Raw genomic sequence first — 25,491 nt, 5'->3', positions numbered from 1 at the left:
AATAATAATAGGCCTTAGAGACTGTTCTTTATTTATCGAATGAGGGCAGTGGCTTTTTTTTTTTACTGTCCCTAAAGTTACAAATATTTTTCCTTGAGCCTCTCTGAGTGACTTCTGGAAAGTAAGTGTGTGGCCCACATTATGTGTTCAAAGACCATCGGAAATTTGACAATCCAACGCTAATTTCTGTTTGTACAGTTTCTGGCTGTGATAAATGGTGTCATTGTGGTGCTTTTTTATTTTGGTGGACCCGCAGTTTTGGAAGTCATGTTTTCTTTAAAAATCAACAAAAAATGAAACGGGAAAAAAACATTTCAAATAAATAAATAAATAATTGTCCAAATGTTTTTTAGAAAAAAAGGTGATTTTTTTTCCTACAGAGTTTCAGGCTAAATCCCCTATGTCTACAAATCCTAGAAATGCCCCTGGTTTTAACTAAGAATTATTTCAATATGTTTTAAGCCATGTGTTATTCACATTTTGTCAAATAAAACTGAATTTGTGGTCATTTCTCTGATGGTTGAAACTTGAACTAATGACAAAGGACCCAGTGGCCGGACCAGTTGAACAGCACTGCTGTGCATCTCAGCTTGATGAGAAGTGAACGCGTGACCAACAGGATAACAATCTCAACATTTTATATATTTTACGAAATGCTACTTAATGTAGCAGTTGTGTAATTTTGTGAGTGTGGTTTGGCGCCTGCTGGACGCGTTCACAATCCAGGGGGTGACTACTTGTGTCACACATTTTTGCAAGTGTTTATCCTGCTGAGCGGGCAATGCTCCTACTTCTTCCTCTGTCGAGCAAACACTAGATTATGAGTGTGTGAGATATAATACATATGTGCTGTGTCAAAAGTGTGTGTATGTGTGTGCATACACACTGTATGTGCATTTGTTAGAAGCCACAACGAGGCCCTTGGGCCCTCAATGTGTCAGCAACAGACATGTAATCAATGCGAGCCTGCTTTGGACAGAGTTGTGTAAACTTTAGATTAGCTGTCTTTACACACCTCATTAAGACAGCTCTGTAACCCGGTCGCCTTTATGATCTGAACACACGCCCAGCACCCCAATTTTCATTCACCCCTGGGTGAGGCTTGGAGTTCGTGGGCCTTAGAAGAGTGAGTTGGAATTAATGGGGACTTTGCTGGCAGTTTTGATGAAACTGAAACTTTACACATCATCTTTTTGATTTTTAGATCAAGAACCTTCGTTCTCAGGTTCTCACTTTCAAGTATTTCAAGTGTTATTAACACCCTGCATATGGACATGAGTGGAGATTGTGTTGCCAGCATAAATATTATTTTGGGCTCGACGTGATTTGACAGTTCACTGCTTTCACTCAATAGGGTTTGGCGACTGGAGGAATATATCGGATATCTGCAACGACTACACTATCTGGTGTTTGTTTGCACGGTTTTTGGACGATTTTTTGTCATTTTGTTTAGTTAATTTAATGATCTTTGTCCAAAGAACGAGTGAGAGCCGCTGCTCAGCAGGCAGAGAGAGACAGCCAGCCCCTTCTAACATCTAACTTGATGTATTGTAGGTTTACTTTGACCAAACCAGAGCTGGTGATTGTTGGAACAGTGGAAAGACTAACTAAGATGGTTTTGGTTTGTTTTATTTTGTTTCTGTCTAGTTTGAATGAAGTGTGTTTACGATGAGCTTACAAGGCAATTGAGCTGGTCTTAGTTCGGTGAGATAAATGAAGATAAAGCAGAGGGTGTACAGTTGTTTTTTTTCAGTTTAATAAGGGAAACGGGCGCAAGAATTTTTATTTTCTTGACATTCTGCTGATTATTTGTTTGTTATTTAAGACTAAAAAAGCGGAGAGAGTCAGTTGGAGATGATGGCCAGTTGGAAAATGTTAACACATCGCCCAGCTCCACTTTCAAAGGCACTGAAAATGCCAATTTAAAAAAAGGACCCTGCATTAAACCAACTACTAGCAGATTTTAAGGAGCATTTCCCTCACATTAATCGACAAACTTAAGAGTAATTTTTTAACAGTTACAAACACGTTCTAGCTTGTTTTAATAATTGTTTGAAAGATTTAATGTCCTCTGTAGTATACAGTTAAAATTAATATTGTTGTTTATATGACTAAATTTAAACCTAACCCTAATCTCTACTGAGCTTTTGAACAAATATCTTACCTTAACCCATTTATTTTATGCACCAATACTTAGTTTAACCCTTTTTATAAGGTTACTGATGCAAATTTCAGGAGTTGTACTCAATAGTCAGCCTAAGGGTGGTTGATATCAGTCAAGAGGAGACAAACAAAACAGTGTGACACTGATTTCATGGAAGCACAGCGAGCAAACAGGCCAGAGTACGAAATGTCATCATCACAACACATCAAAACAGCTAAACAAAACTTACTTCCTAAGATAACACATAGGAGATTCCCACACTGTTACATGCCGTCAGGACTTCCCCAGGATTTAAAAACAGACTGCAGCAGGTCTTTATGTCAGCCACAAACATGCCACACATTGATAAACTGCCCATTAGGTCTCGACCACAAGCCCTAACAGTGTGCCATGCTGCTAACGTGATGGTGACACTGCAGGCTGACCTGGTGACTGGCTGACCACTGGGTGTATTTCTGGAGAAGACACAAACCTCCACACAACCACTAGAGCCTGGCACCACACAGAGCTGAGAGCTAACCATCCAGACAGCTAGTGCTGAAATGTAATGACACTGCGTTTGGACAGCGAGGCCTGAAATAATGTCCGGACCTGTCCAAGATCAACAGTCCACGCAGGAATGGAGGCACCACAAGAGCCACAGACACACAAACACACTCTGGCCACAGTGAGAACGGCTAACTCTGAAACCGCCACTTTGTCCTCAGTAATTTGTGCCTACTCAGGGATTAGTGGCATGACTGACAAGAAAAGGTCCGACCTACCACTGGCTAAGCTGTTAATGGCAATGTTGTAAATGACTGGCCTACTAATGGTCTATGAAATGCCTCCTATTTCTTCTGGGTGTGACCCTTTCACCAACACAAAAACTAGCCAGGATGTAAAAAAAAAAAAGCTGAATTGTTACTTCCTTAAGACAAGTGTGAAGATTTTGATTCTGAAATAGAGAACAGAGGATTTTTTCTTTTTCTTTTGTTTGAAGTTCGCCCCTTGTGTTGGTTTTTACCTTTCCGCACGTCCAAGTATGACCTCACTATAACACACTCGTAAGCTGTCTCTCCACATTCACATATCCTTCTTTCCTCCTCCACCTCCTTGTCAATCTGTCTCTCATTTTATTGTACTTCTCTCTCTTCTGGTGCCAACAAACAACTACCAGCCTCGCTCCTTTTCTCTTCTCATTTCTATAAAATCAATGTAACACATCTCCCCATATCTTGTCTCTTCTGCTGTTGCTCCCTCTCTTACCCTTCATCTATCAGTCCCAGTCAGGGTTCCTACAGCTTAAGGCATAATAGATTTGAGACCTTTTAAGACTTCTGAAATGCCATTCTGAATGAAATTTAACACCAATTTTACAATAACCGATATAAAACAAAACAAACTAAAAAAAACAAAAATCAAGGGGTTATGGACAATTTTGTAAAAAATGTTTAGTGTAATTTAAAACATTATTTTTGTTGGTTCCACTACTCTGATCTGCCTGAAGTTAATGCAAGCCTTTGGTAAACTATGAAAAAAATAGAGCTATATAGAGATTTATGTTACCTGTTATTTGAGATTTAATAATAATTAAGGCCTTATTTTTAGATGAATGAATTCAATGCCTTTAAAGACTTTTTAAGGATCCTCGGGAACTCTGGTCCCAGTCTACTTGATAAACAACATTTTATCCATTCACATCTCCTCTTACTGTCCAGCAGTGGCTCTGTTTGGTGATGCAGATTAATGAGGAACAGTATTACTCTGTGTACAGGCACTTGCAATACAAAATGTATATGTACGTGTACACGTTTAAACCCATACAATTATACCGACAATCTTCGGTCATCTCCTATAATATATCCTGTAACACAGTCAGTGTAAATGAGAAGCAAGGTATTCTGCTCAGCGAACAGAGCCATATGATACAAACGGTTTCGTTTATGTGGGAGCTGCACGAATTTTACTGCAGACTCACCTAAACCACCCAGAGCACAAAAATGCAGAATAAACCCAGCAGACTGAGCGTGTATTGGACTCTCTGGGTATGCATCTATGCAGAAACTCTCTCAAAACTCTCCTTTCAAACTCACTTACACTCTATCAAACACTCTCCCTGGCCCCCATCTCTCAGTCGGCCAGTCCATGCGATGGGCGTCTGCCAGTCTACCTTCTGCACGCGGTTTATTATTGCTAATATCACTATTCATCTAATGGCAACATGGTCCTTTCATAATGACAGCGCTGGCTCTGCCGAAGGATCAAGGGTAACGAAGACTGTGTGATCAGAGCTGTTTACCCCTGCTCAGTGACTGCAAGCTGCCTTGAAGCAAAGCCCGCAGTTTTCAATACACCATCACAGTGAAACCGGATCAGATGTTAACACAAGGTTCATGGGTTCATCCAGAACAGCATGTTTGGAGAACTGGAGGATCCAAACTCTCAGTGGCAGGTCAGTATTTAAGAAAAGTGCTGTTTTCTCCAGTTTTATTAGAAGAATAATGTTAGCAGTGTGCGTAGATGTACCTGCATCAGGATCCTGGTTGAAACGAGCATAGCGGGAGTTCTCCAGGTGGGGTAGGCATTGATCTATTGGTACCCAGGCATAGGTTTCTGGGCACAGGAGGTCTGAAGGCCGGTACTGCCCCTGGGGAAAGAAAAGGGGACAGAAAGAGAGAGAGGGTTATACCTCCTAACCTGATAGCAAGATAGTTTAATATACAGCAACACCCGAGAAGCCTTCAATGGAAAAAGTTTGGAAAAGGGTAGGCACAAAACGAAACAAAAAAAATTGTCAGCTCTGCGATAGTCTGGCCACCTGCCCAGGGTGTACCCTACTTCTCGCCCAATGACAGCTGGGATAGGCTCCAGCCCAACCTTAAGAGGACAAACGGTTACAGAAAATGAAAGAATGAATGAATGAAGTTTTGAGAAATAATTTGCAGGTGATTGGATGAACAAGCTGTCTATTAATGTCGTTGCAAGAAGAAAAGCGAACGCATGTTTTCCGCTGAGAAAACCATTCAGTGCCGTTCAGTGAAAAATTACTCTCCAGTTCTGATACAACTCACAGATATAACTGATGTTATATAGTGTTTCCCATATAATTAGATTCAATATGTGGTCAGTAAACTTTCTGTTGCTGCTACACAGGTTAAACCCCATGCTGGACCATGTTTCCATGCAGCCGATTTAGAAAGTATGCTGGAAAAATGATGCACAGCACTGTTCTGAGAAATACAGCTTTACATAAATGCAGTATATGGTTAATTTAAACAAAGTCATTGCGCTTGGAGGTCTATTAATATATAGCGTTGCTAGAATCCAGCTGCTGTGCAAGGTAACACACTTCCTGCTGAAAAAGCCATGTTTTCCATTGCTTTTTTGAGCATATTAATTTTTCTGACATTTTTTGACTTATTAATTAATCTTATGTGATATGTAGCTTTTATTCCACAGTTTTGTTGTGTGGTTAAATGTTGTCTTGTATTTTTGTGTTAATAAACCTTTATGTGAAGCAGTGTACATGCTGGGACAAAAGACAAACAGATACACGGATGATAAAATAATAACTTATCACAGCACAACACCATTTTCACACAATGCTAGTGATCCTTCCGGGTTAAAGGTTTGACAAGTTGTAAACTGACCTCAGGGTCAGAATCGGGGTTGAGATCTGGATCAAGCTCTGCTCTGTTAAACTTCTTTGTTTGAGTCATGCTTCGTGGTGTCAGGAGTGTTATGTTGTCCGCGATGCTGAGCAGGAAATGTAAACACGCCAGCATATTGTAATGTGTGCTTGTGAAATGGGTACAAGTATGTATTTGACCTAACATTTTGGATGGAAAGTAAACCAAGCTGAACGAAAACAGCTGCGGGGCAAAGAAAAAAAAAATACTGAGGGGTTGAATGAACAGAAAAAGGAGGTGAAAGAGACTCCATTATCAGAGACCTGTGTTCTATCACACGGCACCAAACAAACACAAACTGCCGAGATAGCTCTGTAAACAAGCAGGCGCCTGCAACAAACCCCGCTGCAACATCTCAACACACACATAATAATATTTATCCTTTTTGAGACGTTAAACTGTAGGACAAAGACTCCAAAATTTCTCGTACACTCTTTTTATACACAGCTGAGGTCAAAAAGTGCTGGACAATTAAGCTCGAAACAAAAAGGAAAAAAACGCAGATGTCATTGCAAACTCAAAATAAGTAAGACAAAAGAAATACCATCCCTGGCGCTTTGACCGCAACCCATCTGTCAGTGGGCCTATATGGAAAATATGCTGCCTGTTTTTACACGCGGGATAGGATGCCATGAGAATGAACTTCACTGCTTTACAGCTCTGAGAAATGAAAAACAGAAGAATTGGTGGTGAGGTTTTCCCCTCCCAATCTGTTGCCGCTCTTTTGCTCTGCGTCACATTTTAGTGAAGGGATGCAAACGAAAGACCTAAATGTATTACTAAATTCATTCAGTCATACAGGCCAAAACTGAGGTACATGCTACAAGGGCAAAAAGGCTGTCCAGAGTGAAGCAGAAGACATGCTTTAAGTGCTTCTGCTAACAGATGGATGGTAGTGGAATGCTACGCATCTGTAGCTGCAACGGACTCACACATTGATTGGATGCTCTCCGTGTCCCAACAACCTACAGCCTTCGACAACTGTCAGCGCAGTCAGTTTGACACTCTCACACTCTGCCTCACCTCTATAGACTCCTTCAACACTGCAGCGGGACACACCTCTTATATGCAGAGTACACACACCTGCTCAGTGGTGGAGACCGGAGGTGGGACCAGGTCATTGATTTGCAGGCTATACCTAAGTGTCATGTCTTTGCACTCAGGTCTCAAATCAGGACAGCCAAGTCCCATCAAGTCAAGTCCAGAGTCAAGGCTGGCCTGTCCCACATTAACTCTTTAGATAAGACTGACAGGTTTCAAGTCCTAGGCTTTGAGTTTTGAGTCCTAAACAAGTCATTACGCGCTCTTCACCAAATGTAATGCCATTAAACAGCAGAGTAAGATATTAAATTCACAAATGACTTTTAAAACTTGTATTTACTTGTTAAAACAAGTTTCTTGGAAATTGTTACGTCTGGAATTTTTGAAACACATTTTGCAGACTGATATTTGTTTTCTTAGCTGAACAAAACTATCTTTGGAATAACTTTTCCAATTTTAGTTCTTCATGGGCTTCTACTGTGGCATGAAGGAATACTGTTGGTTTGATTAAAACAAAGAGGATCTTGGGAATAAAGTTTTGACTGAAATGCTTTAATGTTAATTGATTCAGGAAATAAAAAGAAATTAAGTGATTGGTGGCAAAATTTTTGAAATAACATACTTTTTATTTGTTGGGCTTGAGGTAAGGTATCAAGTATCAAGTATGTTAAAAAGACACTAATGTTACAGTTCAAGTCATGTTACAAGAATTTTTTAAAATGATAATTTATTTATTTTTATTTTGCCGTGTCTCAAAATTTTTTACTTGAGTCCACACCTCCGGTTGAGACAAAGCGAGACGCACACACTTCCCACTATAGGTCTCTGCACTCTCACTGCACCTCAACTCAACCTTAATGCTTTAGAGGGAGGACTGAAGAGCAGAGAGAGGCCCTATTAGAGTAACCAGCCTTTAAAGAGAAGGAGTGAGCGAGATAGAAGAAGAATGAAAACAGGACACATCTTACGGTATGCTATTGTTCGATGAAGAAAATCATTTATGATTCTTTGTGTTTGCACTTTGTTTTAGTGTTTGCATTTGTGAGAGAAATAAAGTGGAATCCCTGATTTCTGAAGGCATCTGTTTTGTGTCTACAGTCCAAAATGATATATCCAACATAAGTGTGGTCATGGCACAGGCACTGTTCCTCAATTCTCCCCCTGAAAAGAAGAAAAAAATGTAGGGACGGACAGAGTGTGAGGGGACACAGCTATTAGTGGTCTGGACTGAGGAGAGAGTAAAGACGAAAGAAGAAGGGGAAGAAAAGCTTGGTTTGCCACAACCTATCTGTCAGCTTCTTTTCTTTATTGGACTCAAAGTGAAGACTGAGCTCACCACTGACTTTCTTTATCTTCCCTCTTATTTCTTCCTTCCCCAGGTCGGGCTTGAAGGCCCTGTAATTCACAGCCACCCCTGCAGCTTCCTTTGGCTCTTCTTCAGCCCAGTGCTTTCTGCTTTTGCGTCAGCTCGCTCGGAATATCCATCTCTTTATCTAACAGTTACTTATAGCAGCAGAGAACGTAGTAATTGTTTCCTGAAACTTTGATACTTTAGAGGGGAGACTGATGTGCAAAGTGTAACAGCCGATCTAATAGCTGGGAGGGATATGGTCAGTTTCTACAAATCTATGTTCCTGAGTGGCTATTAGCTCTGCAAGTGGCGTGAGGAGGCCACAGGAAGTGATAGTAACTACGTGTGAATGGCCACATAGCAATGAGCAATGGGTATTTTTTCTGTGTATACGTGTGTTTTTGAATGCATCCACTCAATTATCCAGCTCTCAGATAAACCCGGGTGAGTCTTTCCAGACGAAGACCATCTTTCTGTTTTGGTCCTCCTCTCTTCGGTGGCTCTGTTCCTCCCTTTCTAAACGCTAAAAGCCTCCCCTCCCAAACCTATCCGTCACCATCCCTCCATCCTTCCCTCCTCTATGTGCTTGCCTGTTCAGACGGATATAGAGGTGATGCTGATGAATGATGACCTCTGAAAGGTTCGTTTAGAGGGACGGGAAGCGAGACGGCGGGATGAAAAAACAAGTGGAGAAAGAAGGAAACATGTACAAACTTCAGCGGATAGACTTGGCCGCCGTCAGAGGTGTGAGAAACGAGAGGGAGATAGGACGGAGGCGGGGAGGGACGGGAGAAAATGAGGTGCAGATGGGTAACAGGATGGTATTTAACGTCACTGAGACATGGACTGAGGCGGGCTGATGGAAGTGATAGGAGCAGTCTGAGTGCCAGGACGAAGGGGCCCAGCACTGAGAGAGGAGTTTGGAAGTCGGGGATGAAAAGGGAGGGCTTGGAAAGAGACAGAAATGGAAGGAAGAGCTGAGTAGACAAAGAGTGAGCTGGCAAAGAAAGAAAAAACAGATGGATCAGAGAAATAAAGACCTGCATTAAATAGTAACCGCATAAAACTTAATTGAAACTGTACATTTACAAGCAGGAGAACACACTCAGTCATTTAAATCTCTTGTTTTGCAGTGTGTTTGTTAATTAATGTGCAAAGGTCACCGTTTATAAGGAAAGCAATCTTCTACAGTGCAGGTTTCCCGATGAACTGAACTTTAACAAGACAGAAGGGAAAATTACTCAACCTCATTTGAATAGCAAGCTGCCCCAGAGTAAACAATTACATACCCTCAATCATCAAAAGCAAATAAACATATCTCTGCACGGCCTGACATGCTGTTACACAATACACTGAGGATCTATTATCAGTCCGAGCCTCTCTGTGACACAGCATCACTCATTCTTTTCAGGCCACACAAACTTTGCACACACACACACACACACACACACACACACACAGATAGCAGGGGCCCGGCTGTCAGAGCCAACTTTATTACCAACTCAACGACTCAAACGCACAACTGTCACCTTGTTCCTCTCCTTCACTGCTCACCCATTTCTGTCTTTTTTTCTCACACACCTCAAGATAGGGAGTGATGCCCTGGGCTCATACCTGGGATTTATATGGAAAGCAATTAATCAGACACATAAATGGAGTGCTTCGCTACAGCAGAGGAATCCTCGTGAAAACCTACACCGCTTTTGCCTTCTGCTTCTTTTTATTCCTCCTCGCCTGAGTATGAGTTTGGTATGTGTAGTGCTGAGGCAGCTTTCATCAGGCAAGGATCATCAGCCACAAGTGTCTTTCCACAATAGACACACCAGTAATTTATATTTTGTGTGGATGTACTGTGTCGGAAATGTTTATGCTATTTGCGGATGTATTCTGTGTATGGATTTGCCGATGGGGTTTTTTGTGTGTATGTACTTGTGGATGCATTTTCTTTTTTTTAATTTATTTTAATTTTTTAAAAGAAGTGTCCTGTAAACAGATGTTTCAAATTAGTGTTTTGCAACAAACACCAAACACAGCTCATCTGGTTCTTGTCCAAAAATATACAATTCTAATGCCACTGTGATGTCTACATTAAATAAACTCAACTAAACTAAAACTAAACATATCCAGGTATTTAAAAATGGTGGAAAGGAAAAAAACACGAATTAATATAAATGTTTAAAAAAGCTAAATACCACCTAAATCATTTATTTAAACTGTTAAAAATAACGTCTTGTCAGGCAGGTCTTTATCAGCAGATGATAATGTCAACATATTGTTGTCACAGAAACAAAATCTAATATATTATATATAATATATTATATTATATATGTGGACATAGGCTCAAAGTCATTTAAAGGTATACCACGAAAAAAAATAATCCCTTTAAATCATCACTTAGTAACTCAAAGGGTGTGGTGGTGTATTTATCTGCAGAGACTCAGAGAAATTTAATAAACAGGTAGTGACCAGGCGCCAGATCATATGCAGCACAAATCCAGGAGGAAGCTACTGAGGAAGCTAAGAAAAACACCAAAATACAGAAATATAGCAAATGGACAGAGCTGCATTTGGCTTTCACTTTTGCTGGAGATACCATTTACAAACAACAGCCCAAAAATTCATGCAGTGTACCTTTAATGTCAAATATTTCTGTTTCAGCTTCTAAAATGTGGGAATTTGCTGCTTTTTGTGTTTTAGAGAATTGTAAAATGAATCTCTTTTGGTGGTGGACCATTGGTCAGACAACAAAAAGGCGATTTAAAGATTTTAAAGACTATTTGAAATCCTGCTGAGCATTTTTCACTCTATTCTGACAAAAATATAAGGAGCTGAGGCAAGCAGAATTAGCATCACTTTAAATCACTAACTTGATGTCTCATATATCATTATTCTTACCCTTTGTTCTCCCATCCTTTTTTCGTTTTCTCTGCATTCGACAGCTTTTATGTCTTTTATTATTGCTACCAATGTCATTAAGTGCACCAATATGAGATACTATCACATCTTGTATTAGAGGGAGATTTTTTGAGGATGAGATCATTCATTGCTTTGCTGTCGCACAGCGGTGTCATGGTTCGAAGTGATCCTCTTTCAGGTTCGGTGGAAGAAAGACCAGAAGACATTAGGTGGACATGGTGTCCCAGTAAGTGGGTTTCCCTGCCTCCATGTGCATTACTTTACACCCACATCTGCTGCTGATTTCCTGCTCATATCTCCAGTTGAGGTTTTCGCCCACTCTACCCCTACCTGAGGTGTAACTTATGTGTGTGTGTGTGTGTGTTTGTGTGTGTGTGTGTGTGTGTGTGCGTGCGTGCGTGCGTGCGTGCCTGTGAGTCAGACACTGTGCAGAATGACTGAACGCAGCCTCAATGAGCCTATTCTTGTTAACAGTATCACAGCAGCTCAAATCTCTGCAGGAGAGAGCATTAAGTTTTACAGTAATCTGCTGGTCAACTGAACACCTACTTCAGTATGAGACAGAGCGGCTCCGAGAGAGTAATGTTAGGCTGGCCGCAGAATAGATGAGGTCACTAATGTTAGACCTGTTCTGGCAAAAGATATCCAAAAATAACAAGCAGTACAAAAGGAGTCTGTATAATAATATAGGAGGTTGAACACCAACATATTATGTCAGGATTAGGCATTTATCAGGCGCTCTCAGCAGAACAAGGACATTTGACCCAAACTGGCAAATACGGTCACCATGTCACATTTGTGGTCTCCGCCTTGCAGTACGTTATTCAGCCGGTTGTCACTCAGTCCGAGCCTTAACACGGAGGTATACAAAGAAGCCTAGTGTGACCTAGAGCCGAGCAGAGCTACTCTAGGCCGGCCCGGGCCAACGCTCTGACCCAGGGTCACGTTCAGCCAATCCAAGTCAAAAAACAATAAACACAGGCCCTGATCCCAACATCCGTACTCTCTCTCAAACATGCAGCTCTCACAATACACCCCCTCTTTTGCCCTAAAACTGTTGAAACACACACATTCTGCCCAGACGAGGGGCCTCTAGCTGCTGATGGACACACGTAAACAGCGCCGCTCACACAAACACATGCAGCTAGACAAATAAGACCAAAAGCGAGGCATGCTGGACAGAGGGACAGCGCCAATGAAAGACGTGTCCAAACAAGCCGTATCTTAAGACTGGTGGTCCTCAGAGACTTTCACTAGTCTGTGACAATATGTACATATACATCTGTGTGTGAGTGCTTCTAACATGTCTGGGGTCTGCGTTTGGGGAGATTTATGCTAACTGCTGCTGTTTAAACACTCCGGGCCCACCAAGGCCTTTTCACCCTACTCAACACATTACCACAGGACGACCTTCAAATAAAGCATCCAGGCTGGTAAGTTTCCCTCCCTTGGGCCCCTGGACAACCCGCACAATCCCCTTCACCCAACCCCACTCTGTCCCAGCACTCCCTCGCCCGGCTATGCGTCACGGCTCCACGGATGACAGGTTAATGAGGAGAAAATATTTTTACAGGATCGCATTTCGACGGAGCCCTGAGAACCAATGGCAGCGCTTTTATGGGCATCAGCTCGCAGACTGGGCACTTTTATCTCTTTATCTCCTCTGGTCTTTATGGGCAAGGCGAGCTGTTACGCCTGTCTGACACAGACCACAGCTTACTGACTCGCAGTCCCTAATCTTGAGTCTTAAAACCCAACCTCAAACTTCTAACTTGCAAGACCGAACCCGAGGCCCTCCACCCACGCTAACTGCTTTATGAGACCTGCTTATTCTGTCCAGTAGCGCTTATCAAAAGATCTGAACCTGCGCTCTCTTGCCAAAAAGAAACAAGGCGTTTCAGACAAAGCGGCGCAGCTGCAGCAGGTTTGAAAATAAATTGTGGTGAAGTTAATAGCAAGGCAAACACCTCAGGCTGGCAGGTAGAGGGCTCTGGATCTGCTCAGTATGACACCATCTCCAAACTCTCATTTTTGCCCCTGTGACCTTCACACCTTCCCCTTCGCTCCTACCCCCCAACTAACTCCGTCCTTCCACACACAGCATCGTCTGACCCGACCTCTTGAACTCTGCTCCCTCAGACCCTCACCCTGTCAGCGCTCCTCATAGGGGGTGCCAGGCAGTGGCTTCCCTCCAGACTGCGCTGTAGCCTGTTAATGATTTGTTAAAAACACAACCGTGGCAGGACACAAGGGAAAAAAAAGAGATGATGAGGCAGAAAAGAGAAATTATCAAAAACTTTAAACAAATGTTTCTGCTGAGAGGTGCACTGTTGGTGGTCTCCTGTCGAGCTAAATCAAACCAAACTGTTTCTGTCAGAAAGGCTCCAACATAAGACGAGGGGGGAGGGGTGCTGGAAGGCAGCAAAAGGGGTACGCTTTAGCTTATAAATTTCACAGAGAGGGCGAAAATGGGCCCGGTTGGGTTTGATCTTATTTTGATGGGCATGGGTTCTGAATTGTTGGAAGGTTATTTGCTACTGGCAGAGAAATACCTTCTAAAAACCAACTGAAGATTGTTTCATCTGAGGAAAAGAAAGCACAAAGAAAGAGCAAGAGAAGAAAGAATATTACAGTAAACACATGAGGCCATCAGCTTTGACATGGAACACTGCATCCACCACAGTAACTTTATACCACCTCTATTTGAGCCGTCATGACTAAATGCATCTTAGCATGCAGATATGACAATTGGAGGAACGGGATCCTCACCACTGCAAAAATACACTCCTGCCTGCAAGCTAGGAAAAATGTGATGCCGTGTTTTTATCTTTGAATGAAATCAGTCAAAAGTTTATTCAGTCTGATCCCTTCTCTTTATATCAATCTTTCATCCCGACCAGCATGGTGGCTGGTTTCTTGAACAGTTACTGAAAGAAGAACGGAAACAAAAAAGAGGGACAGAAAGAGAAAAAGGGGGGTTTGGCTGCTGTGCTGTGCCTGGACCTGTAGGGCCTGTGAAGCGTTAAGTCACAGTTCCACACAAACACTGCTGTTCACTGTTTTCTATAAAACTTATCGTAATCTATCACAGGGTTATAGGCTGGGCTACTATCAAGGATTAATTTAATCCAGGATTAGCTCTGCTGTACCATTAGAAATCAATCTCGGTTTAGTTAACCCAAGTTCATTTACTTAAACAGAATTTTAAATGAGTTTAATCAAAGGGGATAAGTGTTATATCAAAATTAAATAAATAAATAAATAAATACATTATCAGCACACTGTCGGCCAATAGTAAGTATAAAAGAGGGGTGGAGGAGAGCGTTAACTGTTTAAATGGCTGCTTTTCTGTGACAATAAACGTTGCATTGTTGCTAGCTACCTGAAAAGTTGCAAAATTAATAGCACACATGATAGTTGGGCCAAACTGCTGAGAGACGAAGAGCATGAAAACAAGGAATGTCATCATGAAAGAAGAACAAAAACAGCAATTTAAAAAAAAGGTATGTACTGTACTGATGGGGGCCTCTGTAGGAAACACCCACCTCTAGATGCCTCAGACTCACTCACTGTCACTCTTAATCTGCCCAGATGCACAACAAGTGACACGCAAAATGTGAGGTCACACACGTACACATAACATACTGTCTGAATGGGCCCTTTGAGCGAAAATAACATGCATGCAGGGTCCTGATAGCTGTGGCTTGGAGCTTTTTTAGCATGTCGTAACTTGCAACTGCGTACCAGGAGAGGAGAAGGACTGTTTGAGGGAGAGATTCATTGCATTAATATACACTGCTGGTTATCTATGACAGTGCAATAATTCACAAAGATGAGTTTTGTTTTTCTTTCTGGGCCAACTATCAGAATTTATTTAGGAGAAGGAAAGCATGCAAGAGACCTTTAATATTGATCGAAATTTAAATTTAAAGAGACATCGTTGTGTGCAGCTATGTGTTTACACGTCCTGAGAAAATGTGGTTCCGATGTTCATGCCTGAGCTGGGAGGCAATTTGTCACGTCTAATTGATGTCATGAGAACTAAGCTCATGCAGCAGGTGACAGAAAAGCCTGCAGGCACACAATGATTAAGGCAAACATTAGCATAGCAGCAACGGACATCAAATTCTTTCATCCGTGGTATCTGTACGACGTACTCTTGCACACAGTGGCTGACACCTGGATGGATTCATTTCAGGGATGCTGAATTCAAAAGCCATGTGGTAAACTGCTGGCTGTTGCTAGAGAACTGACCGGCTCTCGGACACTGTTTGTTGTTTGTGGGGCGAGGAGGAGCTGGTTTGAAAAGGGAACGGAGGTGCAGCTGCCGCGAAAAAAGGGCTCTTTAAAAGTCAGTGAAGTACCGCCGGGGAAACGAATAATCCTTTTCATCTTGCCTCCTTTTCTCATTTGGCACACATTTTGTCACTCCTGTTTTTTTCTCTCCATCTGTCCTCTTCCTCCTCCTTTCAGTTATTTTGCTCACTCCTCCTTTCTTCCCCTCTGTGGAAAATTTAATGGTTTCCTGGGCTCAGAACGAGACATTCTTTCACTGCGAACAATAATAACAAGAGTAAAGAGCCACTTCATGTAACTCTCTCACTCCCTGGCTAACTGGATACGACTGGGTATTCTGTCTGTGTGTGTGTGTCTGTAAAGTGCTTGATCTGTTAAAACCAGGTACTACAGATCTGTAAAGCCAAGTGGGTGACCGCCTCGTTTGTTATCGCCAAAGTCTGCTTATTCAATACTCAAAAAAAAATAACCGTCACGAACAAGTGCTCACGCATACACACACCTCTGCAAAGAAATGGAAAATCGCTATAACGTGGCATGGATCTTTTACCTCATGTTCTGCCCAAAATAAAAAGTGGAAATGTATCAAATGAAAGCAAATGAAACTCTCGAGTACATTTTGCGAGCTTCTGAAGCTGGATGATGGAGTTATAGGAGGACAAGGGAATAAAAACATGGTGAGAAAAACGTGAGGGTTGAAGCGCGGGGTAAGGAACTTGTTTACTGGTTTAACAGATAAACATGCTAATGCAGACCATGTCTAGAGTTGAACCTCAGGTAATATCAGAAAATGAAGCTGCATCACGTATTAAAAATGTCTCGACGGTGCCAGAATTTCACAGAGCATGCACTGACAGGCTTTTTTTTTCAGGGAAGCCCCGAAAAACGAGTGTGCACTTTTGTGACCGAGCTGCAATACGCGTCCAGTGTTTATTCAAAATCGACCACAATCCATCCAAACAAGCTACAAATATGCTGTGTGACATTTCAGGCTAATATCAACAAGCCAGAGTATTTAGCCCTCCAAGCCACAAAGCCTCGGTGACTCTGTCAAAAGTCACGAAAGTGGTAAATGCAGATGACTTTTAGCTTCACATGAGAGACAACGTGGAGAAAAAAGAAGAGTGGCAGAAGGGGCCAAGACCTTTGGTCTCATTTAGCCTCCAACAGCTTCACCTTCTGCTCTCTACAGCTCAACATCAGAGGGCCAGGGAGGGCCAGAGGACCAGGGACAGGAGCCAGGGGCAGGATGTCACGTCTAGCCCTGAACCCACCAGCCAAACCAGCAAGGCTCTGTGGGACGCTCCGTCCCAGCTTTGACAACAAAGGCGAGGGTCTGACACTGGCCAGGCAGCCCCCCTGTTCCTGGCTGGACTCCAAGTCTTCTAGGACCCTTTAAGGCCGCTCTACAGGACCATGTCCAGGCTTTGGCACTGCTAAGAAGTTTAAAACCCAGTGCACATGGAGCAGTTCCCCTGAGCATGCAAAGATGTGACCTGGCAGAAAAGAGTTTGCTCCTCAACCCAAAACTCAAGAACTCTTTAAAATGGAAACACAGATAAGAGTAAGTCCACTTTCAGGACTGCAGTCTGACACAGCCAAATCCCTAACATGCATGCAGCAGAGGGATACGAGGGGACAGGACAGACAAAAGAGCAGCTCAGGTAGAGGCTTAAGAAAGTGTTACCTTACTACTAGTTTTAAAAACTCTCCAGTATGACTATGAACACTACACAGAGTCATCATAAAAAGCTTTTCACAATGCTGCTGGTGTCAGTTACATAAACAATGCACTTGTATTGCTCCTCAGGGAATGAGAGTTCTGTATGAACAATCGTGTGAAATTCCTCAGAGAGGAAACTGGTTTTAGAAAGATGTTTTTAGTATTCCTCTCTGCATGTTGAGTTGAGTAAAGCCATCTAAGCTTTTACTGAAATTCAGGTCATGTCCACCATTAACATAGATGAATTACAATCACGATTTAAAAGTACCTTGCACACATAGTTTTCAGGGACTTTCCACGGAAGTATAACAAACTGATTTAATTGAAGGTCATACCCCTTACACCATGCAGTAATATGCTTATATTCAGATTGTATCAAGATATGATTTCACTTGATTTTCACCTCATATTTATATGTGTTTCCAGTGTCCATATTGAAACTCAGTTGAGCACCTGTCAATAACTCTTATGATATGACTTAAAAATGAAATTATATAGGGTACACATCATGATACTTAGTAAATATTTTTGAGAAATGTTTGCCAGTCCATTGTTTTCTTTGTTTTATATGTTAGGGCCAGTCAGGAAGATTTAGATGAAAACAGTGAGGTCGACAAGAATGAAATAGCAAAGACAGTGATCGCCATGCGCCCCAACAGATTTAGCGTCAGGTGAGGGAGAGCCGCTGGTACATCTGTGGTTTAGAAAAGTTGCGCGCAATTTGGTATAACTGTCTGCTTCGTTGCAATATGTGGACTGAAAACACAAATGCGTTTAGACTATTGTTCAATGTGATCACAATGGGTCCCTTACCACCTCTGGAGGTGGCTTGGCTGATTGGATCACAATCTGTCCTTAATGTGTTATGTGTGTGTTTACACCTGTACCTACATATGTTCAAACACTATCCAACTGCAATCTGAACACCCAGAATGCATTTTAATGCATAATATGGAATTGGAGGTATCAGAGTTAGCCTCAGTGATTTTGCTCAGCGAAGTACCTCAGCAATGATTGTATAGCATTTACAAGCTCAAATATACTGCATACATTAGCCCTTTTAACACATTCGTATTTATCCAAATATTTCCAAAAAGCTCAGAATTTGAGTGCACAAATCAACACCTGAGAGTGCACAGAAGGCTCAAATGGAGCGGCAGAGACAAATTTTAAAATGTATCATGTAACCTGTTCTCAGAAAGCGATGGGTCGAGGGAGTTCCCTGAAGAGGAGGCAAGAGAAGAGGAGGGGGTAGGTGGGTAAAATGAAGAGAGGGAGTGGTGTTCAAGGGGTTTGAGTGGTGTCCAGCGGGGTTCAAGTGCTAGTGTTTTGGTCTTTAAAGAGGCAAGCAGCAGGACTGAGATCCAGAAACCAGAAAACCTCCAACACAATAACAGTGGAGTTTAGGGGGTTCCCCATCTTAGCGCCTCGAACAATTCCACAGTATGTCTGTGCATTAATGAACTACTTGGGCTCATATGCAAATCAGACAATGGAGCGAGAGACACTGTGCATGTGGTGAGAGTGTGTTGGAGCGCGGGTGTGTTTTCTGTGGGAGTGTGAGAGCCCAAAAGGTGGGAACTGGGCAACCTTCTCACCCTTGTTCTGTGTTCCTCCCCAAGGGTAAAATAGGAAGAAGTGGGGAGGTTTTGAACAAGACGCGGCAATGGCAAACACACAAGAACAGATATGGGGGGCTGGGGGGAGTAAATACCAGCGCAGGAGGGGTTAGATGCTGTGGTAACGGCGTTCTCAGACAAACACTGTGATCAAGATTCAACACACAGACACATAAACAGAGCAAACACACTCACATGCATTCCACACACAGACTCCCAAACTGAGAAAATAGGCAAAGCACTATGCAAAATCCTAAAACAAGATGTAAATGGATAAAAAGATGTGGCACTTTGCCATAATCCCCAACAAGACATCAGTCTCCCATGGACAAGAACAAGCTCTGGGAACATTTGAATGAAATGATAGAGAAATAGAGGAATTAGTAGATGAATGAAGGGATGAATGGTAAATCTTGGCCAAACTAATGGACTTGGAAAGGCTGCTTTCTTTCACTATGCTCCTGAAGCTATAGATCTTTAATAAGAAGTGTTTGGTTTGAATGTGAGCATGTTTGTGTGCAGTGGTGCTGTGTGCATGTGCATGCATATACATGATGCTGTTTGTGTAAAAGTACATCGACTGCAGTAGTGCAAAAGTATGCATATATCTGCGCATGTGTTCAATACACTCCTTGCTGAGTTACAGTTGCCGTCATCAGTGTGACCTTCCTCTCAACCTTTAATGTCTTCAGCAGTCTCGTCTTCTCTTCCTTGCCTGTACCTCCCCTCCATCCCTTTTTTTCCCTCACACTCTCTCTACTTAAATTTCTCCTTGTTTTATCCTGCTTAGCTTGAGGTTTACAGGGGATGAATCAGCCATTTAGGTTTAATAACATTTCCATGTGCATTTGAGTCTATACTGCATTAGTCTTGCATAGCCAGACATATCTTATGCTGTGCCATGGAGCGAGAAAGCTTTGGCTGAATCCATAATAATTACGCACTAAAGTTAAAAAAAAGGTGATTTTGGCTCGTAGGTTGTTTGCATTTCTTTAAACTAATCACAATAGTTTTGGTTGGCGCTTAGCCCAGGATGCAGCAACAGTGCTCTTGCAAAACATTGTCAGGAGAGAACATTTGCACATTGCACACTGTCATTAAAATGATAAAATCACTCCTAAAGAAAATGCCAAACAAAACATGAAGTGCCCAGAGTGTAGGATTTAAGGGGATATATTGGTGGAAATGGAAAATAATATAACAAGTATATTATCTTCAGTGTGTAATCACCTGAAAATAAGAACGGTTATATTTTCATTAACTTAGAATTAGCTGTTCATATCTACATAGGGAGCGGGTCCTCTTCAGCAGAGATTGCCATGTTGCACCACTATGTGTCTACAGTAGCCATTAACAGACAAACCAAACACTGACTCTTGATAGGTCCATTCACGTTTTAGCGTCGGCCACTATATTTTGCAGCCCCTTCACCGGAAGAGCCTCGGAAAAAAAGATTTTTTAAAAACGTGAAACTGCTTTTTTTCTGTGTTTTCACAGGTTTAAATTGCTGGGTGTTTTTGTTTTGGAGAGGAAGAGACCTCTGCAGTAAAAACCACCAACACTTCTGGATTTTAGGTCATCAGAGTAAAAAAGGTAAGTACAGATAAGCAGGGTCTAAGCTAGCAGCAAGTCTCAGACAGTCTCTTACACACTGGACCTTTAAGACATTTTAGTATGTAGGTAGCTATTTTGATTTTGAAAATGTATAAAATAGTCAGCAAATGACTGGCTTTATACCCACAGTCTACACCTTTTTATGCAGACTAATACTGCATTTACATGTTGGTGTTATCTTGATTGCAACAAGAATCTCTGAAAGTTTATCTTTAAGGTAAAGCATCTATTATTAACCCACTGCTGAACCATTTCATCAACTATTTCCTCCTCTATAGTTTGCTTGGTCATTAAACTGAAAAGATGTATGGACAGCAAAATTCCAAACTGTAATACATGCAAAATTAAAGCAGGTGCCAGGATTCATGTGGAAATGAGAGAGATGCACATAGGTAGGCCCCTTTTGAGGCCTTTGCACCTATAATAACAAAAGTAAAGGGAAAAAGAGGGGGGCTGGTCTTCCTCTTCTTTTACAAGCAGGCAGTTGGGACATTTAGAGCCTCTCAGGAAGATAGAAACCTACATTATGCAAAAGTAATCAGCGGAACAAACCACTTTGGTCTCTAGCCTGAGAGGCAAGGACTGTTTCAAGGAGGAAGAGGACAGATGGAGAGAGGGATATGTAAATATTGCAGGAAAGGAATCAACACGTTCACACTGACACCGCCACATCCTCCTAATGTGCCGATAACAGTTGCACTACTGCTTTACCGCCTGTCCTCTACACATGATAACGATACAGCTCAGGACAGATATCTTGACTCTCTCTCATGAGCAGAGAGATGCTGAAGCGAGGCTCAGTGTGAAACATTAAAACACCAAACAGATAGAACAGAAACATTTGTCTCACGAGAAATGGGCTTGCGCATCAAAATGTTAGTTGTACATCATCTGGGCAATTTGGAGAGCAGGGCAAAAACTTCCACTTTATGTGAAATATGATAAACAAAGCGTGGAAATGCAACATTATTGTGCTTAATGCTGAACATCCATTTGAACTGACATCATTAACAGTTAGCAGAAATTTGAATGTTAATGCAAAGAAGAGGAGAGTAAATTCAGCTGTGTTGCCATCAGGTTGTTGAAGGGACAGAAGTGCATTACATCAGAGCAAACGTTTGCATGCTGTATATGATATTGCATTTACAATGTCAGGAACATGTGTTTGACTCACAGCAGGACCATAAAGTGTTGCAGCAGCCCCCTAGCTGTTGCCAAAAGATTGAAATATTAAATCAGAGCTCTACCTAAATTAAAAATTCCAGTATGTCATTTCAACGGCCTTGGTAAATTCAATCAATATTTGTGAACATGAGCTACTCTCAAAGCCAGTAATCAGAAAAGTAAGTCTCAAACTTGTGATGTCATAGAGTATAAAGTCTGAAGCTGCTCCACAGAAAATAAGTGGGAGAATGATTTTGTGGAGCCACAGAATGTTTGTTTTATTTTTTTATACCCAAATGAGCTTTACTCTGTTGCAGTGTTCTCAGTTCTGAAACAGAAAATGAACCCATATACTCAGACATTCCCCTGGGTGTTCTCTGTGTCATCTCAAACATCTCTCACCATGCATTGTCTATGGAGCAGCTCCAGACTTTATACCCTATGACATCACAAATATGAGCATTTGAGTTTTGGATGTGGCAGAGAGCTGCTAATATTTACTAATATTTTGGACTGTCTTAAACCATAGGAATAACGTGTGATTTTTTTTTTTTTTAATGACCGTAATTCCCCTTTAAATGTAATACAGTACTGGTAGGGTGACATGGAAATGTTTCATCTTAGAAAACATATTTTGATGAAAGTATGAAATGTGTGAAACAAAATTCAATTTGATCTTTGATTTGGTTGTTGTGCCAGCATGAAACTCTTCTGAGCTTTTCATATGTAGATCGTGTTTATATAAAAGTAAAAATGAGAAACATGTTGCACATGTCAATGTGAGACAAAGCATACCTTGTACCGCATCTTGGGACAGGAGTGAATGTAAAAGCCCAGGTAGTAGTAGGACAGCTTGGGGGACTGTTTCTGCAGCTGCCTGGTGAAAGCGATCTCCCTGTGGCAGGAAAACACACAGGCACACCTTTTCAGAGGCAAGAAGAGGCTCAGGCTTTCAGAAACAGCACATATGCATGCAGCTTGGTGTTGCTGCTTCTTAAAATGATGGCTCACTCCTGCACCACTATCTCTTTTTTTCAGCTGATCCTGGGTTGGAGGTGCTGCACTGCAGTGTTTCCAAATTCAGATGGTACATAAGAATGTTTGCAATTTACAGCGTGACATTTAAATGCCAATAAATGTCAATTAAATGCATTACATATTCTATTTTATTTTTTTCAATATATGTTTGCTGGTTGAGGCTAAATAGTTTGCATGTGTTTTCTCTAAAAATGCATGCTCATGTAGAAACAACAAAATAAACTCCACAGAGTTGATCAGCGGTTTGGAAAACAATAACCTAGGGAAAAAGTACATTTGAATATCTTATTGACATTATGATACCTAAAATTAAAAGTCAAAGTAGTATCTAAGTGAAAAGGAAGCCAAATAACTTAACATGTGTTTTTCTTGCAGGTTGGTATATCAACAGAATAAATGAGGGCATTAAGTAATAAATTGGTACTCGCAGCTCTGACTAGAGCGGTGCCTTAGCTGAGGAAGTAAACACCCACACTCAAAAAGGCAGCTTTCCTTGGTCTCATTTCATTACACAAAAACAACTGCCTTCTCTCTATCAGCATTGAGCCCTGGAGCAAAAAAGAAAGTGGTGAAAAAGAAGAGAGAGGGAGCGTGTAAAATAAAGATTTAGAACTTGGAGGATTTATAAGGCTTCTTCAAATACAGTAAATGTCCTGCTTGCTTTATTTTTCCCCAATAGTTTCTTCCTTAATTGCATCCTTTTTCTAAAAGCCTATTTTCCCCTTTCCCTCCGCTGTTTCCCTCGCTATTCCATAACTAAATTCCAGCTCCTCTTTCTTCTCTCTTTTTGTTTCACTTCTTCCTTCCACCCTCTGTGTTTCAGCCGCTTAAATGAAGAGGGAGAATTCCCTTTCTTACAATACTTAACAGAGAGAGAAAGAGGCCTTAAAATAAAATAGATGCACTGAAAAATAAGACAGGGGACAAAGCAGGCCAAGCCGTGAAGGGGGGGGACAGGGAGAGAGAGAGCAGGAGGAGAATATAAAAGAGGAGGGTCAAGAAAGAGAAAGGGAGGGAGAGGAGAGGGAGCTAGAGCGAGGTGCTAGAAGGTCACCCGCTTGCTGCCAGGTTCCTGGGTTCCCATCCCCTCTCCACAAAAGCGCCCGGCAGGCCTGAATTGGGGGAGGGGGGTCAAGAGAGGCGAGGGGCCCATTCACAAAAAGCCCTGAGCCCCCCCCCCCTTCACTTGAGGCCTTCACACCCCCACCTCCACCCCCATGGCAGCAGCTTGAGTCCGTCATTATCCCCTCTTCAGCCATCTGACACTCCAGCACAAGCCAATTATCAAGCCCTCTGCTCCTGCACAGCTTCCCTCATACTGATGTGCATATACGCACACACCAAGACACAAAGGGCCCATAATAGCACATACCACAAGGTGCTTACTGCAGCCTCGCATGCATGCGGAAACATTTCATTACCAAACAGGACAAGAACAGTATCAATTGGCCACATGTAAAATTCAAAGCGAACCACTAGGGATGGTGGGCACACAGAAGCTCAGAGCAAAAGTCACCAGAAATCACACACAATATTTATGCACTGTATATATTCAAAAAACTAGGGATGTCCCAAGCCGAGTGTAGGAGTAATCCAGGCTTCATTTATTTAATGCCAGATACATTTCCATTGGCTTGTTTGTTCACTCTGGCAAAGTAATGCTCCATTGGGATCCCTTCAGAACTGGAACTGTACAAAGTTGTGAGCAAGTTAAAGGCATCAGAACTGAGTATCACACAACATAAACAAACAGCAGCCTGCAGTTTCAATAAATAACATATTTTACCAGTCAATGCAAGGTGGGAATTTGCACCATTCTAACGCATCAATGTTTGTTATGAAATCGCAAAATGGGGGGACAGAGTTGTTTCACCTTTTAGCCAGCAGCGGAGGTACTAACAGCGCTGAATTAACGTCTGTGTAAAGGGACAGTCGGCACGACGGGATCACGTATAGGACAGGTGTGATGTTTTGATGGCATGTTATGCGTGCGACCCACTGCATTACATTTACAAAGAAGCTAGCAGCAGGAAGCGGCTCACTCAAAGAGTACGAAGAGCTGCTATAGATGTCTGCAAATTGGGCAAATAATGACATTCAGGCACAAGGACAAGATCAGCCACCATATAAAAGATACAGTAAATGATTGTTATTGCCATGTTATGCCATTGTTATTGTTTAGAGAGCACCGCAAATGAGTATGTTTAATGTCACACTAAAGGCAGATGCTGTTGTGTTAAATGTTGTGCCCCTTACGCCTCTTTTGATTCCATGATGCCAGCATGCTGTCTAAAATCATGCCCTGGAGCACCATGATGCTGCCAGTGTTTGGTTCTATGTAAAAATGCAAAGGCAGCGCAAAGAAGGGACTTCATGGTGGCCTTATAGCGCAATCTCTGTATAAAAAGAGCTAATTAGAGCATGTGGCATCAAGCAAGCCATGTGTGCAGAGCCTCTCTCGGGTTTAAAGAATGAAGTTTTACGCCTGCTACATTCTACACACCTCATCTGCATGCAGCATTTGCAACTTTAACAGCACTCAAAGATGTAGCAGGATCAAGGACCAATGAAACTTTGTTTAAAAAACAACCAATAAATATACCTTACCTTACCTCTTTTCCTTAAAAAATATGCTCAACTATGGGAATCTATATCAAATATTATTTGAAAAATAACTGATGTAAAGTTCTAAAAAAAATCCAGATATTTTTACTTCTTTTAAAGTAAGGGTATTTTTGCCTATATAGGCATTCTGCCACTTTATTATGTACGAACAAATACACATGTATAAAAATTTAATTGGATGCAGGATCAGCAATTACTGAATATTTAAGGACTTGGATGAGGATCAGTGGCAACACAACATAATCAGGACATCCCCAAAAGAAAGTGAT

The 25,491-nt window shown here is 41.7% G+C and overlaps 1 protein-coding gene across 1 annotated transcript in view; it reads right to left on the bottom strand.

Moving 5' to 3' along the window:
• LOC121954881 (arginyl-tRNA--protein transferase 1-like) overlaps positions 1–25,491 on the bottom strand; it is a 57,424-nt gene that overhangs the window by 5,583 nt on the left and 26,350 nt on the right. The window contains exons 8-9 of the mRNA XM_042502618.1: positions 22,355–22,454; positions 4,673–4,793 (exon numbers count right to left, since the gene is read on the bottom strand). Of these exons, the coding sequence (XP_042358552.1) occupies positions 4,673–4,793; positions 22,355–22,454 (221 nt within the window). The remainder of the gene's footprint in view (positions 1–4,672; positions 4,794–22,354; positions 22,455–25,491) is intronic.

This window comes from Plectropomus leopardus, chromosome 15, assembly GCF_008729295.1.
Source record: "Plectropomus leopardus isolate mb chromosome 15, YSFRI_Pleo_2.0, whole genome shotgun sequence".
NCBI lineage: Eukaryota > Metazoa > Chordata > Actinopteri > Perciformes > Serranidae > Plectropomus > Plectropomus leopardus.
This window is presented reverse-complemented; position numbering and strand designations above follow the sequence as displayed.